This window comes from Myotis myotis, unplaced genomic scaffold (genome assembly GCF_014108235.1).
Source record: "Myotis myotis isolate mMyoMyo1 unplaced genomic scaffold, mMyoMyo1.p scaffold_m19_p_3, whole genome shotgun sequence".
NCBI classification, from domain to species: domain Eukaryota; kingdom Metazoa; phylum Chordata; class Mammalia; order Chiroptera; family Vespertilionidae; genus Myotis; species Myotis myotis.
The window spans coordinates 57,501,436-57,525,048 of record NW_023416335.1 but is presented as its reverse complement, the minus strand read 5'-3'; the positions used below and the strand labels follow the sequence as shown (position 1 = coordinate 57,525,048).

The 23,613-nt window shown below is 41.0% G+C and overlaps 1 protein-coding gene across 16 annotated transcripts in view; it reads left to right on the top strand.

The window, feature by feature from the left end:
* LMO7 (LIM domain 7) overlaps positions 1 to 17,252 on the top strand; it is a 211,847-nt gene extending 194,595 nt beyond the window's left edge. For 10 of the 16 annotated variants that reach the window (XM_036300672.1, XM_036300670.1, XM_036300667.1 and 7 more), the window contains 9 exons: positions 24 to 128; positions 1,553 to 1,645; positions 2,020 to 2,543; positions 3,431 to 3,496; positions 5,588 to 5,640; positions 7,963 to 8,176; positions 11,812 to 12,087; positions 13,892 to 14,000; positions 15,089 to 17,252. In XM_036300672.1, the coding sequence (XP_036156565.1) occupies positions 24 to 128; positions 1,553 to 1,645; positions 2,020 to 2,543; positions 3,431 to 3,496; positions 5,588 to 5,640; positions 7,963 to 8,176; positions 11,812 to 12,087; positions 13,892 to 14,000; positions 15,089 to 15,223 (1,575 nt within the window). In that variant the 3' untranslated portion in view covers positions 15,224 to 17,252. The remainder of the gene's footprint in view (positions 1 to 23; positions 129 to 1,552; positions 1,646 to 2,019; positions 2,544 to 3,430; positions 3,497 to 5,587; positions 5,641 to 7,962; positions 8,177 to 11,811; positions 12,088 to 13,891; positions 14,001 to 15,088) is intronic. The other 6 variants (XM_036300668.1, XM_036300666.1, XM_036300679.1 and 3 more) reach the window with 2 other exon arrangements.
* Positions 17,253 to 23,613: the final 6,361 nt, after the last annotated feature.

Here is a 23,613-nt window from a genome sequence, read left to right as displayed (position 1 = left end):
CCTCTTCTCTCATAACTGGTTAGCTTCCAGTTCCAACTATCAGTGCCCCGAGTCGCTGGGCGTGGGATCAAGAGGAGGAGCGAAAGCGGCAGGAGAGGTGGCAGAAGGAGCAGGACCGCCTGCTGCAGGTAGAGCAGAATAACATGGAGCAACAGGAAGTAGGCCTGTTGTTACTGTAAATGCCACTAGTACTGAGAAGCAAATTAAAAAAGAAATTCGCCTGTCCCATGTGGCTCAGTATCGACCTATGAATCAGGAGGTCATGGTTTGATTCCTGGTCAGGGCATATGCCAGGGTTGTGGGCTAGATTCCCGGGGGGGGGGGGAGGTGTGTGTGTGTGTGTGTGTGTGTGTGTGTGTGCAGGAGGCAACCAGTCAATGATTCTCTCTCATTATTGATGTTTCTCTCCCTCTCCCTTCCTCTCTGAAATCAATAAAAAAATAATATATATATATATATATATATATATATATATATATATATAAATTTAAAAAGCCAGTAACCTGATAATTAACAAATACTTTGATAGGTATTGCATTTTGTATTAACATACAATTATTATTTTTTTGTATTAAAAATAATTTTCTATTAAAACGCAAAGACAGTTACCTTTCATTTGACGATTTCCAGAGTCCTCCTTTTAAAATCATTTATTAACCCTTGTGTTTATTTTTAGAAAATATGAGGCACTCTAGTTTGGATTTCTTTTTTTTCTATGTACTATTTTTTAAATTAAATTTATTTGGGGACACTGGTCAATAACATTTTATAATTTTTGTGTGTACAGTTCTATAATACATCATCTGTATATTCCATTGTGTACTCACCACCCAAAGTCTGGCCTCCTTCCATCACCATATATTTGGCCTCCTTCACTCTCTTCCTCCTCCCCCTATCCCTTTCCTCTCTGTTAACCACCATTCTGTTGTCTGTGTCTATGAGTTTGTATCTTTAGTTAGTTTGTTGTTTTCTGTTTTATATCCCACATATGGGTGAAACCATATGGTTCTTGTCCATTTCTTTCTGACTTATTTCATTTAGTACAATACTCTTAAGATCCATCCATACTGTTGCAAATGGTAATATTCTATCCTTTCTTATAGCTAAGTAGTATTCAAGTAAATATATGTTCACATCTTCTTTATCAAATCATCCATCGAAGGACGTTTCCATGTTTTGGCCATAGTGTATAATGCTGCAGTGAACATAAGATTCTTGTATGAGTAGGAGGCTTTGGGAGGCTTACTGCCAGTTTATTGCAGAGAAATTCAGTCCCCCCTTACAGTTAGCTTTAGGGGCTTTAATGAATTACAACCATGCTAAAGGGTGCATTTGGGTATAATTCTGAATGTCTACCCTTTCCCAGCACCTGCATTTTACTTCAATATAAGGTATTTTCTATTTTGAGGACTAAAATCTGATTGGTTAAAATAAATATCTCTGTCTTTAAAGATTGAGGTGAAAGGCGGGGCTAACAAAACTGCTAATGAAAAAGATTAACATCAGCCTAGTAATTAGCTAATTAATCAATATGCTATCATTTTTTTTATAGGAAAAATACCAACGTGAGCAGGAGAAACTAAGGGAAGAGTGGCAAAGAGCTCAGCAGGAGGCTGAGAGAGAGAATGACAAGTTCTTGAATGAGGTAATGTTAGAACATGTTCTTCCTTCTCTGTCTTGATGAAATCTGCTGAAAAAAGGAAGACTGTCCATTTCACTTGGCTTTTGTCATACACTCGCCAACGTATCTCTTTGAAAAATACAATGAGCTCTGATTTATCAGAACTTTGCTTTGATGTTTCAACATTTCTCCTAGTTTCTCTACTCAATAATTAAATTATTTTATCTACAGACTCTAGGTGTATCGTCTTCTAAGTTACATCTCCATCACCCACGTGTGGCTTTGTTAGTGATAAAATTTAATATCATTTCAATAGAATTCTGGGCCAACTACAATAGATATAATAAAAAACTGAATGTAGACATATCTTAATCAAATTTCACCCCCTGGTTGTGCAGGAGCTGATGGTCCTGAACTCAAACATAGCTCTGACCACACGGGAGCCTACTGTTGCCACCTTGGAAGCCACCTGGGATGAAGGGTCCAAGTCTTCTGACAGGGAAGGAACCCGAGCAGGAGAAGAGGAGAGAAGACAGTGGCACGAGGAAGGGATGATTGAGGACCAAAGAAAGAAGCTGCAGGAACAACTCACTATTGAGAAAGAGAGGGAACTGAAGGAGCAACAATATGAGGAAGAGCAGGAGGAGATGCGGCGTCAGGCTGTGGCTGAGGAGCAGAAGCGCCAGGCAGAAGAACAGAAGCGCCAGGCCGAGGAGCAGAAGCGCCAGGCAGAGGAGCAGAAGCGCCAGGCAGAGGCGCAGAAGCGCCAGGCCGAGGAGCAGAAGCGCCAGGCAGAGGAGCAGATGCGCCAGGCCGAGGAGCAGAAGCGCCAGGCCGAGGAGCAGAAGCGTCGCACAGAAGAACAGATGCACCAGGCAGAGAGAGAGCGGGAGACATCAGTCAGAATATACCAGTATAGAAGGTCTGTTCCCTTGCCAATGGGTACATGTCATTTTCAGTTGGCTTGGCTTAGCTGTATCCATTCCTCACTTCGAAGGCATCTAACTGGTTTTCCTGCTCCCTACCATTCATTCTCTACACAAGTGAACACAAGCAGCCAGAGTGAACCGATCCCATTGTAAATCTGAGCCTATCACCTTACTTTCCTGCTCAGTGTCTCCAAATGGCTTCCCTCACATTAGAATACCACCTGAACTCCTCTCCGGGGCCTTAGAAGGCTTGTATGAAGTGTCTTGACCCTTTGGTCTACCTACCTTCCTCTGACTTCTCCTCACTTGGTGTGTCATAGCTGCACTATCATCCCTTTCCTATCTGGAGAACGCACAGCGTATTCTGCCCCTTGGATTTTTGCATTTTCTAGTTCCTGTGCCTGGAGAAGTGTTCCCTCACATGTTTGTTGTCTTACTCATTTTGTTTAAGTCTCTGATGCAATGTCACCTCCTCAGACTTTCTAAAATGCCTCATCTAAGAAACATGGCTCTCCCTACCCCTTTCCTCCATGTGCCCTTCTCTGCTTTATAATATGCATTTATTTGCTTGTGGTTGGCCTGCATGCCCCTTTAAAATGTAAGCATTAGGAGGCCAATAAGTTTGTTTTGTTTCCCTAGAACCCTACTGGGTCATAGCAGGCACACAGCATGTATTTGTGGAATGAATTGCAAATGTCTGTTGGTAGCTGTAGGTCTGTTTTCTTCAATGATTGATTGAAATACTTCTGTGTGTTTAGTTTTCAAACAAGAGAGCATTCTCATACAGGTGCTAGAATAACATGATTTTTTTTATCTATTTCTTAAACCCAGGGAAGGCATCAAAGTTTTATTTTTATCATAAACCTTTTCCATCTTTCAGGCCTGTTGATTCCTATGATATACCAAAGGGAGAGGAAGAATCTTCAGGTTTGCTTCCTAGTGACAGGTGTGTAGAACATTTCCTTGTAATTTGGTAGGAGTAATTGACTTCATATGAATTTCTGAGGGCTTGCCTAGGTGTTTTTGTAGAACTACTGTAGCTCTTGATCTTTTGTGGGATGCAAAGAGAACTTGCTTGTTGATATGTAAAACTACCCCTCAACTTAGTAACTTAATTTATGATTTTGTGGGTCAGCTTTTTGGACTGAACTCAGTTGAGAGTTCTTTTAGTTGATTGCGCTCATCATGCGTCTACTACCAGTTTACTCGGTAAACTTCTGGGGAGTTGGCTGGTTGTCAGCTGGAGCGATGAGACCAACTGGGCTGTGTGCTTTCAACATGCAGCAGAGCAGTGCAGCCTTGCATACGTGGTGGCTGGGAGAGCCGAGAGAGAGAGAATTAAGGAGAATTAAGGAGAATTAAGGAGAATTAAGCATGCCGGGCACCTCGCAGTCTCAGCTCTGACCTGGCACACCATTGCTTCTGCCACATTCTACTATTTCAAGTAAAGTCACCAGGGCCAGCCCAAGTTCACAGAGAGGAGAAGAACTCTGCCTCTTTATGGGAGGGGCCATAATGCATGGGGAATGGGCACAGGGGGAGAATTGTGTTCATTTTTTGCAATCTACCTTAACAATTTTTAAAAAAGCGATTATAAGCCATGGCATAGGCTTGCCCAAAATGAAGTTACATGAGGACATCTGAAATGAGAAATGTGGCCCCTCTCTTAATTTGATTAGAACTACTGGTCAGTTTTGGGAGAATACAGATAGGATTTCAGATATCTGAAAAGTTATATGTGCTTCTTCAAAATTTCCGAAAGCATTAAATTTAATGTTTTTAAATAATTTAAAAAATGAGTTCCACTTTTGAAATCATTACACAGAATAAAAATATCCAGTGTATGACCATTGATTTGTGTTTTCAGAGCTGAAATTTCTTAAGGAAGTTTGCCTTCTAGATAAGGAAAGACTCATCTGTATAGGCAGTCAGGAGACTGACTGGGACTCAGAGTAGATAGGAAAAGAAGAGGACTATACAGGTAATGGCGGGCTGATATTCAGCAGGAAAAAGTTCTAGTGGTGAATCACCTGACTTATAATACGTGATTCTGGGTACCTGTAGATGATTAAGATATGTATATCTCCTTTTTAAAGCCATGGGCTTCTTTGTATAATTAAGTAAGCTTTAATTATATAGCTCATTACCTGGAGAAAATAATTAGATTGCAGAGATAGGAAACTTAAGGAATCCTCAAAAATATGAAATACTTAGGCATTTGTGATGTATCATGCCCTCAAGGAATTAAGGAGTGTGTCATAAAAGTATTTTCTTCTATGTGAATACAAATGAAACCATTCATAAATGTTGCTAACAGTCATGTTACATTATTATATATTATCCACTATTAAATGAATACATACACACATATATCTTGTATGCATGTACATATATAAGACAAGCATGCATATGTTTGGTAACATATATCATCATTCATTTTTATTATTATTATTTGAAGTTAAAGTGCCTAGTAGAATGAGAATGAGATCAGCAAGTATTGCTATGCAGACCTACAGTTGGCATGACAAAGTCAGGCATTTTCGGAAGTTGCTTCTGCCAGTGCACTTCAGTGCCTCTTTAGAATGCTAGGATAGCATTTGGTAAATTGCTCTTTCAGAGTAGCACCCTAGTGCCCCAAAAGTTGACTTCTTGACCCTTGGACAGTATGAAGCAAGTAGGACCGTCTGATGTTAGGAACCCTGATGACAAAAGCTTTTTACATCCGGTAAGACTGGGGTCTGGAAGAGAGTTGAAGTACATAATTGGGTCAAATCATAAGCTTAGTCATCATACAAGATGCAGGAGATTTTCACATGATTATATATTTCTAGCATCAAGCTCTTCTCTCCTCTAGAGATGTCACTGTTTCCTGCTAGTTTGTGCAACATGAAAAATCCTTGATATAAAAATAAATGTAGTTCTCAACAGACATAGAAAATAAATTGTGTCTTTAAAAAGTTATATTTTTGGTTCTTCATAAATATGAAAGGGATGTTCTTAATGAGACATGTGTAATACACTGTGTTCTGTGTTCTAGGAATAAATCCAGGTCCACTACCGAGCTGGATGATTTCCCCACAAATAAAAATGGTAAATGTGAAGTTTTTCCAAAATTGTTTATTTATGCTATCACACGCTACGATCAGTATTTTTAAGGTCAAGATATTTCCGGTTCATTAAGATTACATAGTTAAAATACCGAATATTCTTAGCATTTGTGTTTAAAAACAAAACTATCTTTTGCTTATTTTGGCTTTACTTTATAATGGGGGGAGTACTGGGAGCTTAAAATGGTTTTAAACAGCTAATGAAATATGTGGGAATTTGCCAAGTGCTGCTGATAGAGGTTTGTATAGTAGATTTCATCTTGTAGCTAAAGGAATGGCACAGAAAAGTTTTCTGCAGAACCCTAGAGGACTTAAAAATTGCATATAAAGTAGAAATTGTACATTTAGATGTCAAAAAACCCAAAGTGGTAATGATTTTACTAACTTGGCAAAAACAATTTGGAACCTGATATTGTTAGTATAGAGTGCCTTGCTAGGCACACATGTAGCTGATGTTATACAACTAAGAAAAAAAACTAAGAAAAAGGCATCATTTTAAGCAAGGTTTGCATACCAGGCTTTGTGGAAGCAGGGCTTTGGTCAGTTATGTAAACGAATGGAGGTCCAGGTGAGGGTTGAGGTGAGCTTGGTGAACATGAACACACCCATCTAAGTGGACAGCCACTCCTACCCGCTCCAGCCTGTTACTGCCAAGTGGGAGAGTGCAAGCCTGTGATTACGGACCATTTCTGTTGCAAGAGAAGTAAAACAAACACACAAACTGGATTTTTGTGTTATATATTAAGCACTGACAAGGAATTTAAAAATGTAAAGCCCTCTGTGAGCCAAACCACATGTACAGGTCCGAATGGTCAGTTTGTCACTTCTTGTTGAAACTTGTAGAATTTACAGTTTTTATTAGGTTCTATGATCACCCCTTTCCTTTTCATCATCTGGCCCTAGTTTATCTTTCCAGCCTCTTTTGCTGTTGTTCCCATTAGGAACGCTTAACTATAACCTAAGTGTTCTCTCAGTCTTCAACTTACCAGATGCTTTCTGACCTGGTTCTTCTGGTCTCACCTATTTGGGTTTCTAGTTTCTTCTCCCCTGAATTTGCCACTAACCACCCTGGAAATGAAGGTTTAAGTACTTCTGTCTGCCGTGAAACATTGTTAACCTGCATTGATCATTTTCTCTCCTGAACTTAAACACATGACGTGCTAGTAATGGCAAGTGTGACTCTCTGAAATTGACTCATTAGTATCTGTGGCTGGTGTTAACCTGATTATTCTGGCATGTATGTCTTCTCCCCTTAACTAAATGAATCGCAGGCAGTGGAAGCTATCAAATATTTTACTAAAAAACTTGGTTATGCCAATAAGGTACTTTTAAAATAGAAAATGTTTCAATTTAAATCTGACGAAATTGGTGAGTTGTGTGATACACAAATATAAACATAGATGTACATAAGGAACCTTTGGCAGCCTTATTCATGGCTTACTTGAAGATGAACTAAGGCAGAGACACATCATGAATTTTGAAAGAATGTCAATAGCAGTGAATCTGGAAAGAAAAGAAAATATATCACTAGGTGAAATTTCCTAATCCAAATCAAGGTGGGGAGGATTTCAAAGTTATGGATGTTCTAACCAAACCAGAAAGTAACCAGCAAATCCAATGAGGCAAAGCCTTCAGGATAAAACTTGACTTAATTTTCATTCATAAATTTGACTTGTCGCTTTGTCAGTTTCTTAGAAGAGAAACAAGTCTCATAACATCCCTTGGTTATCCTTCGGGCGACATGGCTATTTTTCAGTTTCACAAAAGCCAGTGGAGTGATTGAATATGCTCTTATTTCTTCAATTTGGTCGTGACTTAAAGTCATAGACTTATACCATGGAGGCTCTAGTCATGGCATCTACAGATGCATGCTTGTATGTCTTCACTCTCTCCCCAGGGGACGTGTAAGTTTTTTGAGAGAACACCCAGCTCCCTGTGGAGTTGTCACAGCAAGCATTCAGTGAGCATGAGCTCGATTGACTTAATTTAGTAAGGAAGGGAAAAGTGGAAGAGAAACCGCGTCTGGATGAGCATTTAGTAACTCCCTATTGCTGAAATCAGTGTGGTTGTCTCCTTTTCAGGCAGCCTCCTTAGTTTTCCTGAGTGCGCTCTGTGATGTGCCTCTGGGTGTGGAATTGGAATTTCTAGGAGTAGGTTCCCAGGCAGCAGCCTCATTGAGAATTGATAATGTTATTTAGCATATGTGCACAATGGCACATTTTTTGCTACACTCTATTTGGAGATGCATCCACTCTTCCTTTTTTAACGTGCTAACCCTGCAGCTTTGGGTGTGTTTTTAATTTAGGAAGCCATAAATATTTAGACCGAGTTGGGAACGGTAGCTCAACACAGAGGAGCGCCAAGAAGGAACCAGGTCCATCAGGAGCAGAGTTGGAGAGGCAACAGATCCTTCAAGAAATGAGGAAGAAAACATCCCTTCACACCGACAGCAGCTGGATCCGTCAGCGCAGTTCCAGCGTCAATAAAGAGCCCATTTGTCTGCCTGGGATTATGAGAAGGTGCGAGACATTTTAGGAATTACTTCCTCTTCTGTGCTGTGAGGCAAATATTTAATTTCTAGACATGCTGGCTACTGTGGGTGAAGAGATGTCATAATTTCTTCTCTTAATCCAAGATGTAGTGGGAGAGAGGGAAGTAAAGCAAATGTCATTGGGCACTCAGGTGCCAGACCCGTACTAGTTGCTTTGTCTGTGGAAAATGTTTTGAGGCAGGGATAAGCTCCCTGTTTTCCACATGAGGAGACTATGGCTCCAGCAGGGAATACATGTGGACAAAAACCAAATGACTCAGAGCTGGATGTAAAAGTCTGAAGTGTGATTTGGGCACTTAAATAATTCATGCAGTTCTTGGTGCTTCCTTGGATGCTGGACTTAAAATTAAGCTTCTGTTTATTTGTTTATAATGAGATAATGGTTAAATTAGAATCATAATAGTGTTCCCAAAGTGTGAAAATGGTTAGATTGGAATCATAATAGTGTTCACAGTGTGAAAACTCAATTTTTTGAACTTCCTGAAAAATATATAGATATAAATTAATTGGAGATGAGAGGATGAACATTTTAAAAGATGTATCTTGTGTAAATGAATACTAAGGCTACTTTTATTCAGTATTTCCACAGATAAGAAACTAAGGAAATCATCTGCAACACATTGCAGGCAAAGGGCTAAATTATCTCAATGTACAACTAACTTTTGTAAATCAGTAGATAAACCCTGACGGCTTTATAGAAACAGATAATTGATAAGAATAGATAGTTCCTAGAAATAGAAATAAAGTCTTTAAACATATGAAAGATCAACATATATGGGATTTGTAGAGAGTTAAATGAGTGTGTAAGTCTAGTATTGATGAATGTATAAGGAAACAGGGATTCTCCTGATTGGTTGGACAGTTTTTCAGTTATTATCAAACTCCATTTGAGCAGAAGTATTTGTTTGTACCCAGTGAGCACTTTAGTTTCTGGCACTTTGTCTTCTGGATATGTTCAGTTAAGTATGCAAAGATACATCAAAGAATATATACTTTATTATTATTATTACTTTATTGATTTTTGGTGGGGGGAAGAGAGAGAGAGATTTGTTGTTCCACCCATTTATGCATTTACTGGTTGATTCTTGTGTGTACCCTGACTGGGGATTGAACCTGCAATCTTGACTCACTGGGGCAACACTCTAACCAACTGAGCTACCTATCCAGGGCCTCGCCTATCTAATAAAAGAGTAATATGCAAATTGACCATCACTCCAACACACAAGATGGCCGCCCCCATGTGGACACAAGATGGCCGGCAGGGGAGGGCAGTTGTGGGCGATCAGGCCAGCAGGGGAGGGCAGTTGGGAGGGACCAGGCCTGCAGGAGAGGACAGTTGGGGGTGCAGGGGAGGGCAGTTGGGGGGAACCTGGCCTGCAGGGGAGGGCAGTTGGGAGGGACCAGGCCTGCAGGGGAAGGCAGTTGTGGGGGACAGGCCGGCAGGGGAGGGCAGTTAGGGGCAACCAGGCTGGCAAGGCAGGGCAGTTAGGGGTGACTAGGCCAGCAGGGGAGGGCAGTTAGGGGTGACCAGGCCAGCAGGGGAGGGCAGTTAGGGGCAATTGGGCTGGCAGGGGAGCAGTTAGGCGTTGATCAGGCTGACAGGGGAGTGGTTAGGAGGTGATCAGGCTGGAAGGCAAAAGCAGTTGGGGCAATCAGGCAGGCAGGTGAGCAGTTGGGAGCCAGCAGTCCTGGATTGTGAGAGGGATCCCAGATAGGAGAGGGTGCAGGCTGGGCTGAGGGTCACCCCCCCCCCCCATGCAAGAATTTCATGCACTGGGCCTCTAGTACTTAAATATTATTAAATATACAATTTTAAAAAAAGTGTCCGTAGTACTCATTAAATAAATGGTGGCTCACAGATTAGGTAGAATATGATACAACTATTAAAGAATTGAAAGCAGCATATTGCTACTCAAAACTTTGTGGGTTAAAATAATGATTCACATCTCACAGTTCTGAGGGTCAACTGAGCAGTTCTTTACATGGTGTTGGTTAGGGAACCTGGACAGCTGTAGTCATTCAGAGCCGGGCTGGCAAATTTTTTTTGTATGAAGACAGATAGTGAATAATTTACTTTGTAGGCCACATAAGTCTCCCTCAGATTTTCTTTGTTCTGGTTGTTTTATGACTGAAAATATGAAATACCTTTCGCCCACAAGTTGTCCATAGGCTGGCCGTGGCTGTGATTTGCTGACCCCTGAGGGAGAGGCTCCACTGAGAACTCAGCTGGGAGCCTCTTTTCTCCATGTGGGCTCTCCACATAGCTGCTTGGGCAGCCTTGTGACACAGCACCTGGATTCAAAGAGGAAACCTTGCAAGAGGATAAGCCCTAATGCTTATTAGCAAACCTCCATTTGTATCATGCTTGCTCATGTCCCAAAGGTCTACATGTCACATGGCCAAGCCCAGAATCAGTGAGAGGGGACTACACAAGGGCACAGATGCTGGGAGGGAGGGTTCATTGGGGGGCCACGAAAGTGTCATATCACATGAACTGACATGAAGATAGTTCAAAGACCATATATATTATACGGAATAAAGCAATGAAGAATATGCATTGTAGAATAATCCTATTTGTTTAAGAATGGTAAACATATCACATATATTGCATATGACTATAGACATTGCTATACTCACATATGTCAATTTGTAGAAGGATACACAGTTAATGATGGTAACTTTTGGGATTAGCACAGGTAAATTGTGGTGAGAGAGGGGAAAACCTTATTCCTTCAGATACCTTTCTCTACTGCCTGGGTCTTTCTCATCATGATGATGTAGTACTTATATAACTTCAAAAGAAAAAATATATATTTTTAAAATTTGGGATAAGAGATAAAGTTTTAAAAATAATAACAAAATTGACTAGGTAGAAACATACCCTCATAATTTGGAGTCATTTTTTTATAGATAAGAATTAATGTAAGTATATTACTTCATTTAAGAGAGATTTCCCAAACTTTGTATTTGCATGAGGTTTTGGTGGTGAATGAATGAGGGCTACACAGTAGCAATGGCCTGGATTACTTTGGAATCAGGGAGACTGGTTTGAAAGCCAGTCCACCACTGGCTAGCTCTTCTTATTATGGACAAGTTAACTTCTATGAGATTATATATATATATTGTACATAGTATTGTGAAGATTAAATAATTCAATACTTTTGTGACAGTGTTTAGTCTAATACCGGACATATGTAGGTGTTTAAAAAGATGTGTGTGGTTTCATTTGTTTGGGGTCTAAAAGTGAAGATTGGTATGTCTAAACAGTTAAAGATTTAAAGGGCAAATATATGTGGTCTTTGTCTGAGTATTTTATTTAAAAATACTTTTCTTTGTCTTTTCCTTTCTACTTTGGTATTTATTCTTTAACCTAAGCACCAAGTAAATAAAAATAGAAATCAATGAAGGTTAACTGAATATGAAACGCCAGGATGCCTCTGATGAAAAGAAACTTCAGTTTTAAAAGTAAATTTATATGTGCTTGGACTTGTTAGATTAACACGTCCTTATAAAATATATAAAAGTGATGTTTTAGTGACTGTAATGTTAAATAATTTCTGGTTGACTGTGTTATGTAATTGTGGCTAATCCTTTCTGTTTTAGAGGCGAATCTCTAGATAACCTGGAGTCCCCAAGGTCCAATTCTTGGAGACAGTCCCCTTGGCTCAGTCAGTCCACTGGGGTCTATGCTTCTTCCTCTGTCCAAGACTTCAGCCGCCCACCCCCTCAGCTGGTGTCCACATCTAACCGTGCCTACATGCGAAATCCGTCCTCCAGCGTACACCCGCCTGCAGCGGGGCCCGTGAAGACCAGCCCCGCACCGTCGCCCACTCCACGCAGCCATTTCCCTTCAACTTCCCCATCCCAGCCACGTAACAGGTGAGGCCCTTTGGGTTTCTCCTTTTCTTAATTTCAGGGGTATTTTTTCATTAAAATTCCCTCCAAATCTTGTCCAAGCTTCCCAAAGAAAGCCATGCCTTTTTGAATGTATCAAGTTCAGTGTTCTTTTGTGAGATCAGTTCAAAGGGCTTTCCTCATAGCTTTCTAAGAGGATTTATGGATGTCTCCCGAAGCCCTTGGTGACCTCTCAAATACCAGCATCATTGCCGCTGTCTCATTGGCCAGTGCTGTGGTCAGTGACTTGGGTGCAGATGTACCTGGATCGTTCTCAGTATGCAATCATACAGATACACAGTAGCCTATGAATGCATTTGAAATTCATGAGCAAAAGCAGTCTTGTAAAAGGGTTGACTGCTTTAATGAGACAATACAAACTCATTTTATAGAAACTGAGTGTAAAAGGAAAGCATTGTAACCAAGCTCCATTGTCTATGGAACTTTTAAGCAGTTAGATACTGGTTTTTTATGTTTGTTTTTTGTTTTTTTGGTTCTTGATTTTCAAAAGTATTGCCTGCCTCTTACTGGTTTGCCGACATTTTGTTCAGACGACATCAACTGATTCTGTGGATCATATGCCATGGGAACTGTGGAGGAGTTATAACCATAGGTCTTGAATAAAAACTTGCCTTTTGCTATGGAGGAAAGCTCAGATAGCAGCAGGCATTGGGTGTTTAGATCTGCGTAGCTTCTCCACTGAGCACTGAGGCTTCATGAAGCCACACACAGCAGTGTTTCTAGAGTTACCCAAAGGTAGTGCTGCTAGCGTACCAGTATACTGCTTCTCATGCAAATGAAATACTGAAAAGTAGAAACACAATGATTTATATTGGGATTTTTTTACCCATTAAATAAGGGGTTTTTCTTAAGAGAATATACTTTAGATGCATCTAAAAATGTTGCTTGTACCAGGATCTATAAAATGTGTCAGGGAGTTTGAGTTGAGAGAAGATGGGGTGAGAATTTATGGTCAATTATAAAGGAAGATGAAGGCCAAGGGAGGGGGCAGTACCCATTTCCTGAGAGCCTCCCCTGGGAGAACACACAGGAGACGGGCAAGGGCTTTTCTGCCTGAAAAGGCCTGTGTCTGGGAGGTGGTGCTCTGTCATGAGGCACTCCACAGCTGTGCACTTTTCAGTGCCACCGAAGTGCTAGGCTAGTACTGTGGCATCCAGAGGTAAGAAGTGGCCTACCCCTTCCCGCCTTGGAGAAAAGGTGAGACTTGTATCCAAAGGGAGGTAGAAACTCTCCTTACTTATCTAAATGGTAGCTGACAGGCATTTTCCGTTTCATGCTCTCCAGAGGCAGTCCTTAAGCCAGAGGCACAGTAAGGAAAGCAGCTACTTCTGTTTAAATGAAATATTGGGCGAATGAAAAAGAGGATGGGAAACTAAGGTTGGGAGGGTAGCTTACAAGGCCTTTCGGAAGAAGTGGTGGGGCTGCTCTTTTGGTGAGAGATGACATGATTAGACTTGTGCTTTGGAAGAGGGGAGAGACTGCTGAATACAAGTTGATCTAAGGAGGATAGCCTCTCGAAATGCAGAGTGCACTAATTACACCAAAATTGTTCATTTATTGAATAGGCATCAAGGATTTCTGAACCATCACAGAGATCCTTCAAGGTATAATATAAGCAGGGCACATTTTGATTGGCTGGTGAAACTTTTCCTCCCACAGATTAGAGACTTTCCTAAATTGTTACTGTTAACACCCAAGTGTGATTGTAAAATAATAACCTTGAGCTGCACAGATGAAAGCCTCCATTCCACTCTCGTTCTGCATCTAGGTCAGTCAGTGGGAAGCGCGTGTGCTCCTACTGTAATAACATTCTGGGCAAAGGAGCTGCCATGATCATCGAGTCCCTGGGTCTTTGTTATCATTTATATTGTTTTAAGGTGAGATTAAGATAAACAGCCGCTGCTGCCCTGCAAAGCTTTGCTTGGAGAGCGCATGGCTGCTTTGCGCGCTGGGGATGGACCTGCCGTTAGCGAGCTAGGTGCTGCTGTATTTGTCGATCTGTGCTGCATTTGGAATCATTTGCAAATGGCTTGCTACTACTTAGTTCTCAAATCCTGAACCTGGTTTCAAAAGTTGTGGAAATGCTCTGCACTTCCCATCTCCAATCTCTTAAGATTCCATTAGTAAAATTTACAGTGCATAAATGCTTTCTCTGTCATGCGGTCCTAGGCATATTTGAAATGTAATTTAATAATGTCATTAACAGTATGGGGAAGGGACATGCAATTATAAAAGTATCTAAAAGCCTAGCTTTGACTAAGGAAAAGCATGGGAAATATTTTTACAGTTGCACAGCTGCTTGCACTTGATGGTTGCTTACACATGAGAAAGAACTAAGGCTGTAATGACTTTATTTCACGGTAACTGTCTTTAGAGACACATCTATTTGATTCTTGAACTTGTGTTGGGCCATAGTGTGATTCTGGTTGTTGATCCCAGAGTCCCACAGACCACAGCTTGTTTAAGCTTGTATATTGCTGGCGTGGCCTGTTTCTAGGGAAAGCAGAATGAGTCACAATTATTAGTGTTGGAGCACTTGGAACCAAAATGCCCAGCCTTGAGGTGCGAACAGTTGCCAGGCTGGTGCAGTGGGAGCCCTGGGCGAGTCCCACGCCAGAGCGGAGTGCCAGACCCCCAGCATCCATTCACTCCCACGGTTCTTTCATGTGGTGCTTTATCCTCACTCATTCCCCAGTGAGAAGACTCGCTTTCTGTAAGCCAGTCAATGAATTGTTTTTGCTCTTTTGATATATTTAGAATGATCATCTTGGCTCTTAAAATTGGCTCTATGAATTCTTTAATGTCTCATCTATCAGGCTTGATTTTAATCTACTAATTATCTTTTGGCTTTTCCCCCCTGAAATATATCTAAGAGCTTATTAGCTGCATTTTGCGCAGTTGTTTTTCCCAGGAGCGCCCCAACCTTTCTTGAGCTCATCGCATGTGCATTTTTTTTTGTTCTCAGTGTGTTGCCTGTGAGTGTGACCTCGGAGGCTCTTCCTCAGGAGCCGAAGTCAGAATCCGAAACAGCCAGCTCTACTGCAACAACTGCTATCTCCGATTCAAATGTAAGAGAGCAAATCAGGGAGAAAATTTCTAATCTTTTAAGGAAACCGCGCGTTCCCATGCATTTCCCTGAACCTGCGTCCATCTCCCCCTCGAGCTCCCTGCCTTAGAACTCCAGGTCTCAGGAACCTTAGTGTGGCCCACCCATTCCAAGAGGGTACGGTGGGTGGGTCAGAGCTCGGGAGTGCAGCCACACAGGGTGGGTGTGGGGCTGAGGAACTGGAGAGGGGCGTGTGCCCGAACCAGGACGATGTCCTGTGGGGTCTGCTCCGTCTGGAGAAACTGCCAATGACCTGAGGATCTGAACAAACTGAAACACAGTTAACATGAATTTTTGGTGTAGACTGTCATCAAGTGTTCTCTCATCATTAGCCGTTAGCTGGTTTTTATTATTTAACAAGGGGCTCTGATTATGTGATTTAGAATATAATCAGTTTTAAAAACTGTGGTTTGAAAGGTCATAGAGAATAGTCAGTTTATGTTATGCTTCGTTATTACGTAATCAGATATCAGCATACCCATTTTTAAAAGGAGAGCATGAGGTCTGATTATATGGCACTTCACTGTTATTTTCGGAAAAGTTGAGTTTTTCAACAACGTCACATGCTATTTTGCGTCTAATCATGTTTTTGTTTCTAAGTGTGCTATGAAACCGCGGGTAGCGCGATTAGATTGCGTATTGCTTATAGCTCCACGAAGACAGCCATTACTGCCGTGTATGTTTTGAACCTTGATGCTGGTAACATGTATTTCTTCCCAATGTGAAAGGGTGTTACAAGTGGTATCAGCAAATCCCTTTGCTTTTGAACTCAGAGGTATTTATATGGCCCTTTATGTGAAGAGTGCTTTGGAAATGGTTTTAGCCCAGTCAACTCTCTTTTATCTGTCAGCGGGGTCTGAGTCTTCTTACCCCAGCAGCCCAGTCCTTCTCTGGATGCTGCCACTGAGCTTGGAGAATGTCAAGGCTGGGTGTGCAATGGGGGGGAGTGTGTATATGTGTGTGTGCTTTTCTCTCTTCAATCAAATTTCAAAGCCAAATAGAATTTATATTTGGGGGACTCACCATGGAAAAAGTACCCATGCCTTTTCTCCAACACAAATAAAAGAGAGTTGAGTGTAACTTACTTCTATACCAGCAGTTCCAAGACTTCTAGTATCCAGAGGCTGTGATTTGCCTCGCTTTATCCTCAGTGAGTGACAAGGTGACTTTCTACCTCGAGAGGCCATTCTCTGAGTGATTACTGCTATGCATCCCAAACGGCACTATTCCAGAGTTTCTGAATCTAAGCGCTGTTCTTTCTTCTCTCCCTGCCTGATCAGCTGGACGGCCAACCGCCATGTGATGTAAGCCTCCATACGAAAGCACTGTTGCAGATAGAAGAAGAGTTGGTTGCTGCTGATGTAGATCTATAAATATATGTTGTATGTCTTTCTCTCTTTCTCTTTTTTTAAAGAATAACACTTTTTTTTTTTGGCCTCTAGATTATATCAGAGCAGTATAGACTTGGTAGAACCTGTATTTTTGTTGTTGTTTATTTATAAGGAGGTAATTATGTGTGGGGAAAAGTGCAGTATTTACTTTCTGAGTTCAGCATCCTAACAGCACAAGGGTAAAAAGAACTTCAAAATATTTTTGAGGCTGATAATGATCAGTGGGGTTTTGAAGAGGGTTATTTTATTGTTTTTTTAAAAGGTTCTAAAACATTATTTGAAATAGTTAATATAAATATATAATTGCATTTGCTGTTTATTGTAATGTATGCTAAATTAATACAGAACCATATGGAAAATGTCACTAAAATACACCCCCAAATTTGCTTTCTGTATCCTTCTTTTCAGCTATATATTATGATTTGAAAACAATTAGCTTATATGAAATGCTATTTGCTTGATGAGGGAAGCCCTGTTTTCTTTAGAATTGTCACTAGCCAGTTTTCAATAGAAAGCTGCTGCTTTTCATTAATGAAAAATCACTATAGTTTGTATACCAAAAATTGTATACCAGGAAATAGTGAGCCTTTCTGTCCAACTGTATTTGTAAATAAAATTGCTGATGCATTTAAGGAGTGGTTCTTTTTTTATTTATTTTTCTTGTGTGTGTTTTTTGTGTGTCTACCTTCCAAGTACTTTAGTCATATTTCAGTATGTGACTTTTTGTGATGTTTTATTTACCATCTTCACTGAGGTATAAATTGACATCATAAATTGCATATATAAACTGTACAGTATGACAAGTTTGGGCATAAATGTATACCTCTGAAACTATCACCACACTCTTGATATTGTTTTTATAGAAAAATTTTTTTTAAAATATATTTTTATTGATTTTTTACAGAGAGGAAGGGAGAGAGATAGAGAGTTAGAAACATCGATCAGCTGCCTCCTGCACATCTCCTACTGGGGATGTGCCCGCAACCCAGGTACATGCCCTTGACCGGAATCGAACCTGGGACCTTTCAGTCCGCAGGCTGACGCTCTATCCACTGAGCCAAACTGGTTTCATCTGTTTTTATAGAAAAATTTTAACAAGGAACTTTATTTTTGATGGGAAGCTGTTTTTGAATGCAGTACATTTTTATGGTAAGAGGTGAAGTGAATGGTGAATTGTTGGATCATTTGCATAAAATCTTTATTCTTTTGCTTCCTCAGTGATAAAAATGAGCCCAGCTGGCATGGCTCAGTGGTTGAGCATTGACCTATGAGCCAGGATCTCAGGGTTCGGTTGCAGCCTCGATCCCCTGTAGAGGGTGTGCAGGAGGCGGTCAATCAATGATTCTCTCTCCTCATTGATGTTCTCTCTCTCTCTCTCTCTACCTCTCTCTCTTAAAAAATATATAACAATGAGTTTAGAAAATGTGTACAGTAAAAATACTGATATCTCTAATGTTTTGCAATCTGGAGTGGGAATTAAAGAATAAAACACAAGCATGCTTTGAGAAAAATATAAACTTGCTTGATTCTATTATAATAATGAGAGTGGAGTGGATGGATAATTTCAGGATATGAGAACTGTATTGGAATAGGTTAGAACTATAGTGGATGATATGAGATCATGACTCGAAACCATGATGGTACCTGAACAGAAGTGAAAGAGTAACTCTGGAACTTCAAGCTTAGGTCGTTTAGAGACTGATATTGTTGAGGAGGGAGATGAGCTCTGTTCTGGATATATTGCAGGGTTGACATATAAGAAGTGCCTAACAGTAACTGGAGAGAAGTGTTTGAGTATACGCAGGAGAAAGAAATGGCATCTATTAATGTTTGTTTGCATGCTTGAATTGACTTCAATGAAAAGTTTATTTCCCCACCTGAGAGGAAGTCAAGAAGGTCGGTTCATCTAGCAGTTCAATAATGTGATTGAAGACCTGTGTCATTTATCTCAGGCAGGTTGGCCACCTACAACTGTGGCCTGATCCAAAGGCTTGTCACTACCATGGTTGCAAGACTGATTTCTCATGGCTCTTATATGTGTAAGGGAACTTTCCCAGAAGCCATTAGCAAAACCCTTCTTTCCACATTTGCCAAACTTGGGTGATTTTCCCATTTTTGAACCAAGGGTAATCTCATCTCTTGGCAATCAGAACCTCCTTAATGGAAATAAACTTCCAAATCGTGCTATTGATAATTAATGGGAGTCTGATGGAGTCAGGGTTGGAGAGTCAACCACAATGCTTATCATAGTTAGCCTTAATGAATTCTCAAACATTATTTGCACTCTTCTAGACCCAGTGCTTTCATAATTAAAACCTTGTAAGTTAGTGGGTTTCTTAAGGAACAATATAGAAAGAACAGGAGAGTGGACAAGAATATTTCCTTTGATTGTACCCAACAGGGATTACCTGAGGGAAAAAAGTTGGTAGAAAATTTGATCTGTTCAAGCAAATGTAAAAGAAAGCTCAGCTCATGGTGGTGCTGAAGTAAAAAAAAAAATCAAACCAGGGACCTGAATAATTTGAGAATACCCGTGAACACTTTGTGAATGTAAAGTATGAAAAATAGTCTCATGCTTTTTCAAGTTTCTTACATAAAAATTCATGAAAGGAAATCATGTGTTAAATACTCACCTTTTAATAATTAAATTTTAAACTTAAGATGATGGAGTTTATACACTGTAATCCCAAGACACCTTTGAACACAGTTAAGGGGGCTCAGTGGCTCTCTTGATGATTTCTGCTTGACAACTGTTAATGCTTACACTATAAATATCCTCAAAGCGCTTCATGGATAGTATTTTTCAATTTTATAACACAGTCCTGTGGGAGATTATCAAAACTCCTTGCTCTTAAAATTAGACTGGAGGAAAAACAGCATTTCCATAGGAAAGGACTATTAGAACCTGAAAATGGTGCAGCAGTGTTTTCTAGGTTCCATTCAGGCTTGTAACTTACATATTTTCGCATGCTACTTGCTGTTGCCTTTCTTTTTTTTTGTAGCTAAATGCTTTATAAGATCTATAATGAATTCACTGTCACAGACCTGCATGTGAGGCATTGATCTGTCTGTTGCCATTTCAGGCTAAATAGAGGGTTCCTGTTAACATTTATCAGAAGCTCATTCTCCCTTTCAACCTGTTCTCTGGCAGCAGGAAAACATCCATCAGAGATGCCAGAACGCCCGGGTCAAGCTTGCAAGTCATGTGCTCTTAAATTTATTTCTACCTCCAAATCAGACTAGCTTCTCAGAATCCCTTAGTCATATATTCAAGTTCAGAAGTATAATGAGGTCTGGGATGGCCATGATGCCTCCATTCTGAATATGTTTAAATTGTAGTCTCAGGAATATAGCTCATAGCTGAAGAGGAGGCCAGATGAAAGTGGATGGGAGAAAGAAGGTAGGACAAGTGTTTATTGGGTACTGTCTGTGTGCCAGGTTTATTAGGGACACAGTAACAAGTGTGGTATTTTCATACTATAAAGTTCAACTATGAAAATTAACATTTTTATAGTTAAAATAAAATACAGTCAAATCAGGATTTTCCCTAGCCCCTCTTCTTCCCTGAAGTTGGCATCTGACCTTTGGCCTTTGTTTACACAGTATGCAGTCATGGCCCTGTGGGGGGTCTGGGGAGCGAGTTGTTCTCCCTGGTTTATCCCTGGTTCTCTGGAGCATCTAGTGTCTGGTCTTTGTACTCGTTAGCCCTTTGTGATGGCATTCACTGGGGTGTCCACCTTCCAGCTGCTCAGCGCCTGGAAGATCTGTGCAGCACAGCCTGTCCAGCGTTCAGCTTCGGCATCCATCCCTACACCTCAAACCTGGCACTCCTTCGGGTCATCGGGCCTGCTCTGTCAGCCAAAGGTCATCTCTGTCCCTGGGTCCTTTATCACATCTGCAAAGCCCCTTTTTCAGATAAGGTAACATATTTATAGTTCCAGGGATTAGGGTGGGGACATTATTCAGCACAAGACAGTTACTTTGATATTTACCAACTAAAAACGGAAATTAATAGCCTGTCCTCATGCCTCTGTTTACTTAGAGAAAGTACACTAGGCCCTGCCTGGCCAGTTTGGCTTACTGGTTAGAGCAGGGGTGGGCAAACTTTTTGACTCAAGGGCCACAATGGGTTCTTAAACTGGACTGGAGGGCCGAAACAAAAGCATGGATGGAGTGTTTGTGTGAACTAATATAAATTCAAAGTAAACATCATTACATAAAAGGGTACGGTCTTTTTTTTTTTTTTTTTTTTTTTTTAGTTTTATTCATTTCTAACAGGCCGGATCCAGCCCGCGGGCCGTAGTTTGCCCACGGCTGGGTTAGAGCATAGGCCTATGGACTAAAGGGTCTCGAATTTGATTCTGGACAAGGGCACGTACCTCGATGGCAACCTCGGTTCCCAGCCCCAGTCGGGGAGCGTGTGAGAGGCGACCAATCCATGTGTTTCTCTCAGATCAATGTTTCTCTCTCTGTTTCTCCCCCTCCCTTCCAATCTCTCTTAAAAAAAAATCAATGGAAAAAGTATCAATCCAGGGAGGAATAACTAACTAAATAAATAAAGGAAGTACACTAGGATATTTCTGATTAAAAATATTAAAGTACTTAAATTGCATTTATAAATGTGTGCTCATCACTAAAAGAATGGCATTTATAGTATCAAGCCTACTTGATTTTCAATGAGATAGTGGTTGCTCCAATGACCTCTACATTGCCTGTTTTGCCAGTGTGTAACTCATTTCTTATGTGTGGTCTCTAAAATGAGGTGCATGTAGGAAGAACATATTAGAACATTTATTTATGTTTTTATGTTTGAAAAAAAATTAAGCTATTCTAATATATCATGGAAGGGTTGACACAAACATGCCTGTCTTCATGGCTAAATTAGTCACATGTAGCACAGACACTGTGAGACCTCCTGAGGGCTGAAGAGTTTCACACTATGGAGGGTGACAGTGGTGCCCGTGTTTTGCATGTTGTGATGTAATACAATTTTCTTGTGGCATCACCTTGCAAGTCAGATTTAAAAACTAAGTGTGAAGAGCATGAAGAACCTCTACAGTTTTTTCCAGTGATGTTTAAAGTCAAGTAAGAATTAACCCATCCTTTACATACTACATACAATGGTAAATATTTATAAGCATCTTTTGTAGATGGTAGAAAGGCAAATACCCTTGTTCTTCCTATTGAGGTTGAAAATGGTTGAAATAATATACTGAAAATAACATGGAAACTGATACAAGTGTATTCCTTTATCAGCAAATATTCCTGGAAGCGGCACAAGAAACATCACTGAAGTTAAGAAGAAATAAGTATGAGAACAAGTAATACAGTGTGGGAGGTTGGCTATTTAGTCTAGGTATCTCCATCACATCTCAGCTTATTGTATTTGCTAAGTGGTTTTAGTGATGAAATACAAGAACTATTTCTTTATGAACCATCAAATAGAACAGAAAATTACTTTTACTAAAAATAATAACTTATGGTTAAACTATGTATGTTTACCCACTGATGGAACAGCTATTCTATATAACTAGAGGCCCGGTGCATGAAATTCATGCACTGGGGTGGGGGTTCCCTCAGCCCAGCCTGCCCCCTCACAGAGTCTGGGAGCCCTCAGGGGGTGTCCTACTGACGGCTTATGGGGAGCGGGCCTAAGCCACAGTCTGGCCTCCCTCTGCAGGAGGTGACTGGGCTGATCAGGGGAAGGCGCCACCCCCACCACCCCGCTGCTGCTGATCACTGCCGGCCGACAAGGTGTTTTCATCAACACGGACTCCAGTCCCTTCACCACGAAAAAAATGACAACTTTCTTTAGGCATTTTCATGATGTGTCTTTCATAGGATATGACATTTCTTCCTTTTTTTTTTTTTTTTTAATCCTCACCTGAGGATATTTTTCCATTGATTTTTAGAGTGTGGGAGAGAGAGGGAAAGACATAGAGAACCATCAATGTGAGAGGGACACTTCGATTGGTTGCCTCCTGCATGAGCCCTGACTTGGGCCCCGGCCAGGCAGGAGCCTGCAACCTAGGTACATGCCCTTGGTCAGAATCAAACCCGGACCCTGCGGTTCTCAGGCCAAGGCATTATCCACTGAGCCAAACCGGCTAGGGCAGGATATGACATTTCTTAGCCCCTCCAGCAGTGGACCTTCATTTTTTCCTCCAGGAGTGTGGGGAAAAACCCTAGATCACCTTTTGGATTCTTATTACCCAAGTTACCAAGAACACTGCTAGTGGTGGTGTACAGGGAGCTTAGCCAATGAGCAGTCAGAAAAGGTGTTTCCTCTGCAGCTCACACGCAGAGGCCACCTTGTGTGTGTCTGCTGGGGGCGTGCTCTGAGCCACGCCATGGCCGCTGGGAACAGGCCCCCAGCCCTGTGTGTGTCTGCTGCTCCGGTGTGACTATTAAGACTTGGAGCTGGTCATGACTGTTAAGGCATCCCAGACAAATTTGCATATTATCTCTTTATATAGATAAAAGCCTAATATGGTGTCTGGTCGTCTGTTCAACCAATCAAAGTGTAATATGCTAATGATATGCTAAGGACGCTCAACTGCTCGCTATGACAGCACTGACCACCAGGGGGCAGACACTCTGGTAGCTTGCTGCTGGGGTCTGGCCAATAAGCGAAATGGGCTGGACCTGCCTGGAGCCCTCCTGCCATCCCTCCCCGCTGGCCAACCTCCCGTGTCCCTCCCCACCCTGATAGTGCACTGGTGGGGTTCCTCAGCCTGGCAGTGCCCTCTTGCAATCCAGGACAGCCTGATCCCGCAGGCCAGGCCAAGAGACCTCACTGGTGCACTAATTCGTGCATGGGGCCTCTAGTTTTAGAATAAAAAACATTCTAGAATATGGTTACAGAGTCTTATATTATCATTATCATTAAACTATTTTTATGTATAATTTATTGCAAGTTTAGCCTCAAAGAAATTCTAGCCAGATATTTACTAGTACAAATGTGGTTACTTTTATAAAAAGAAGATCTTTTTT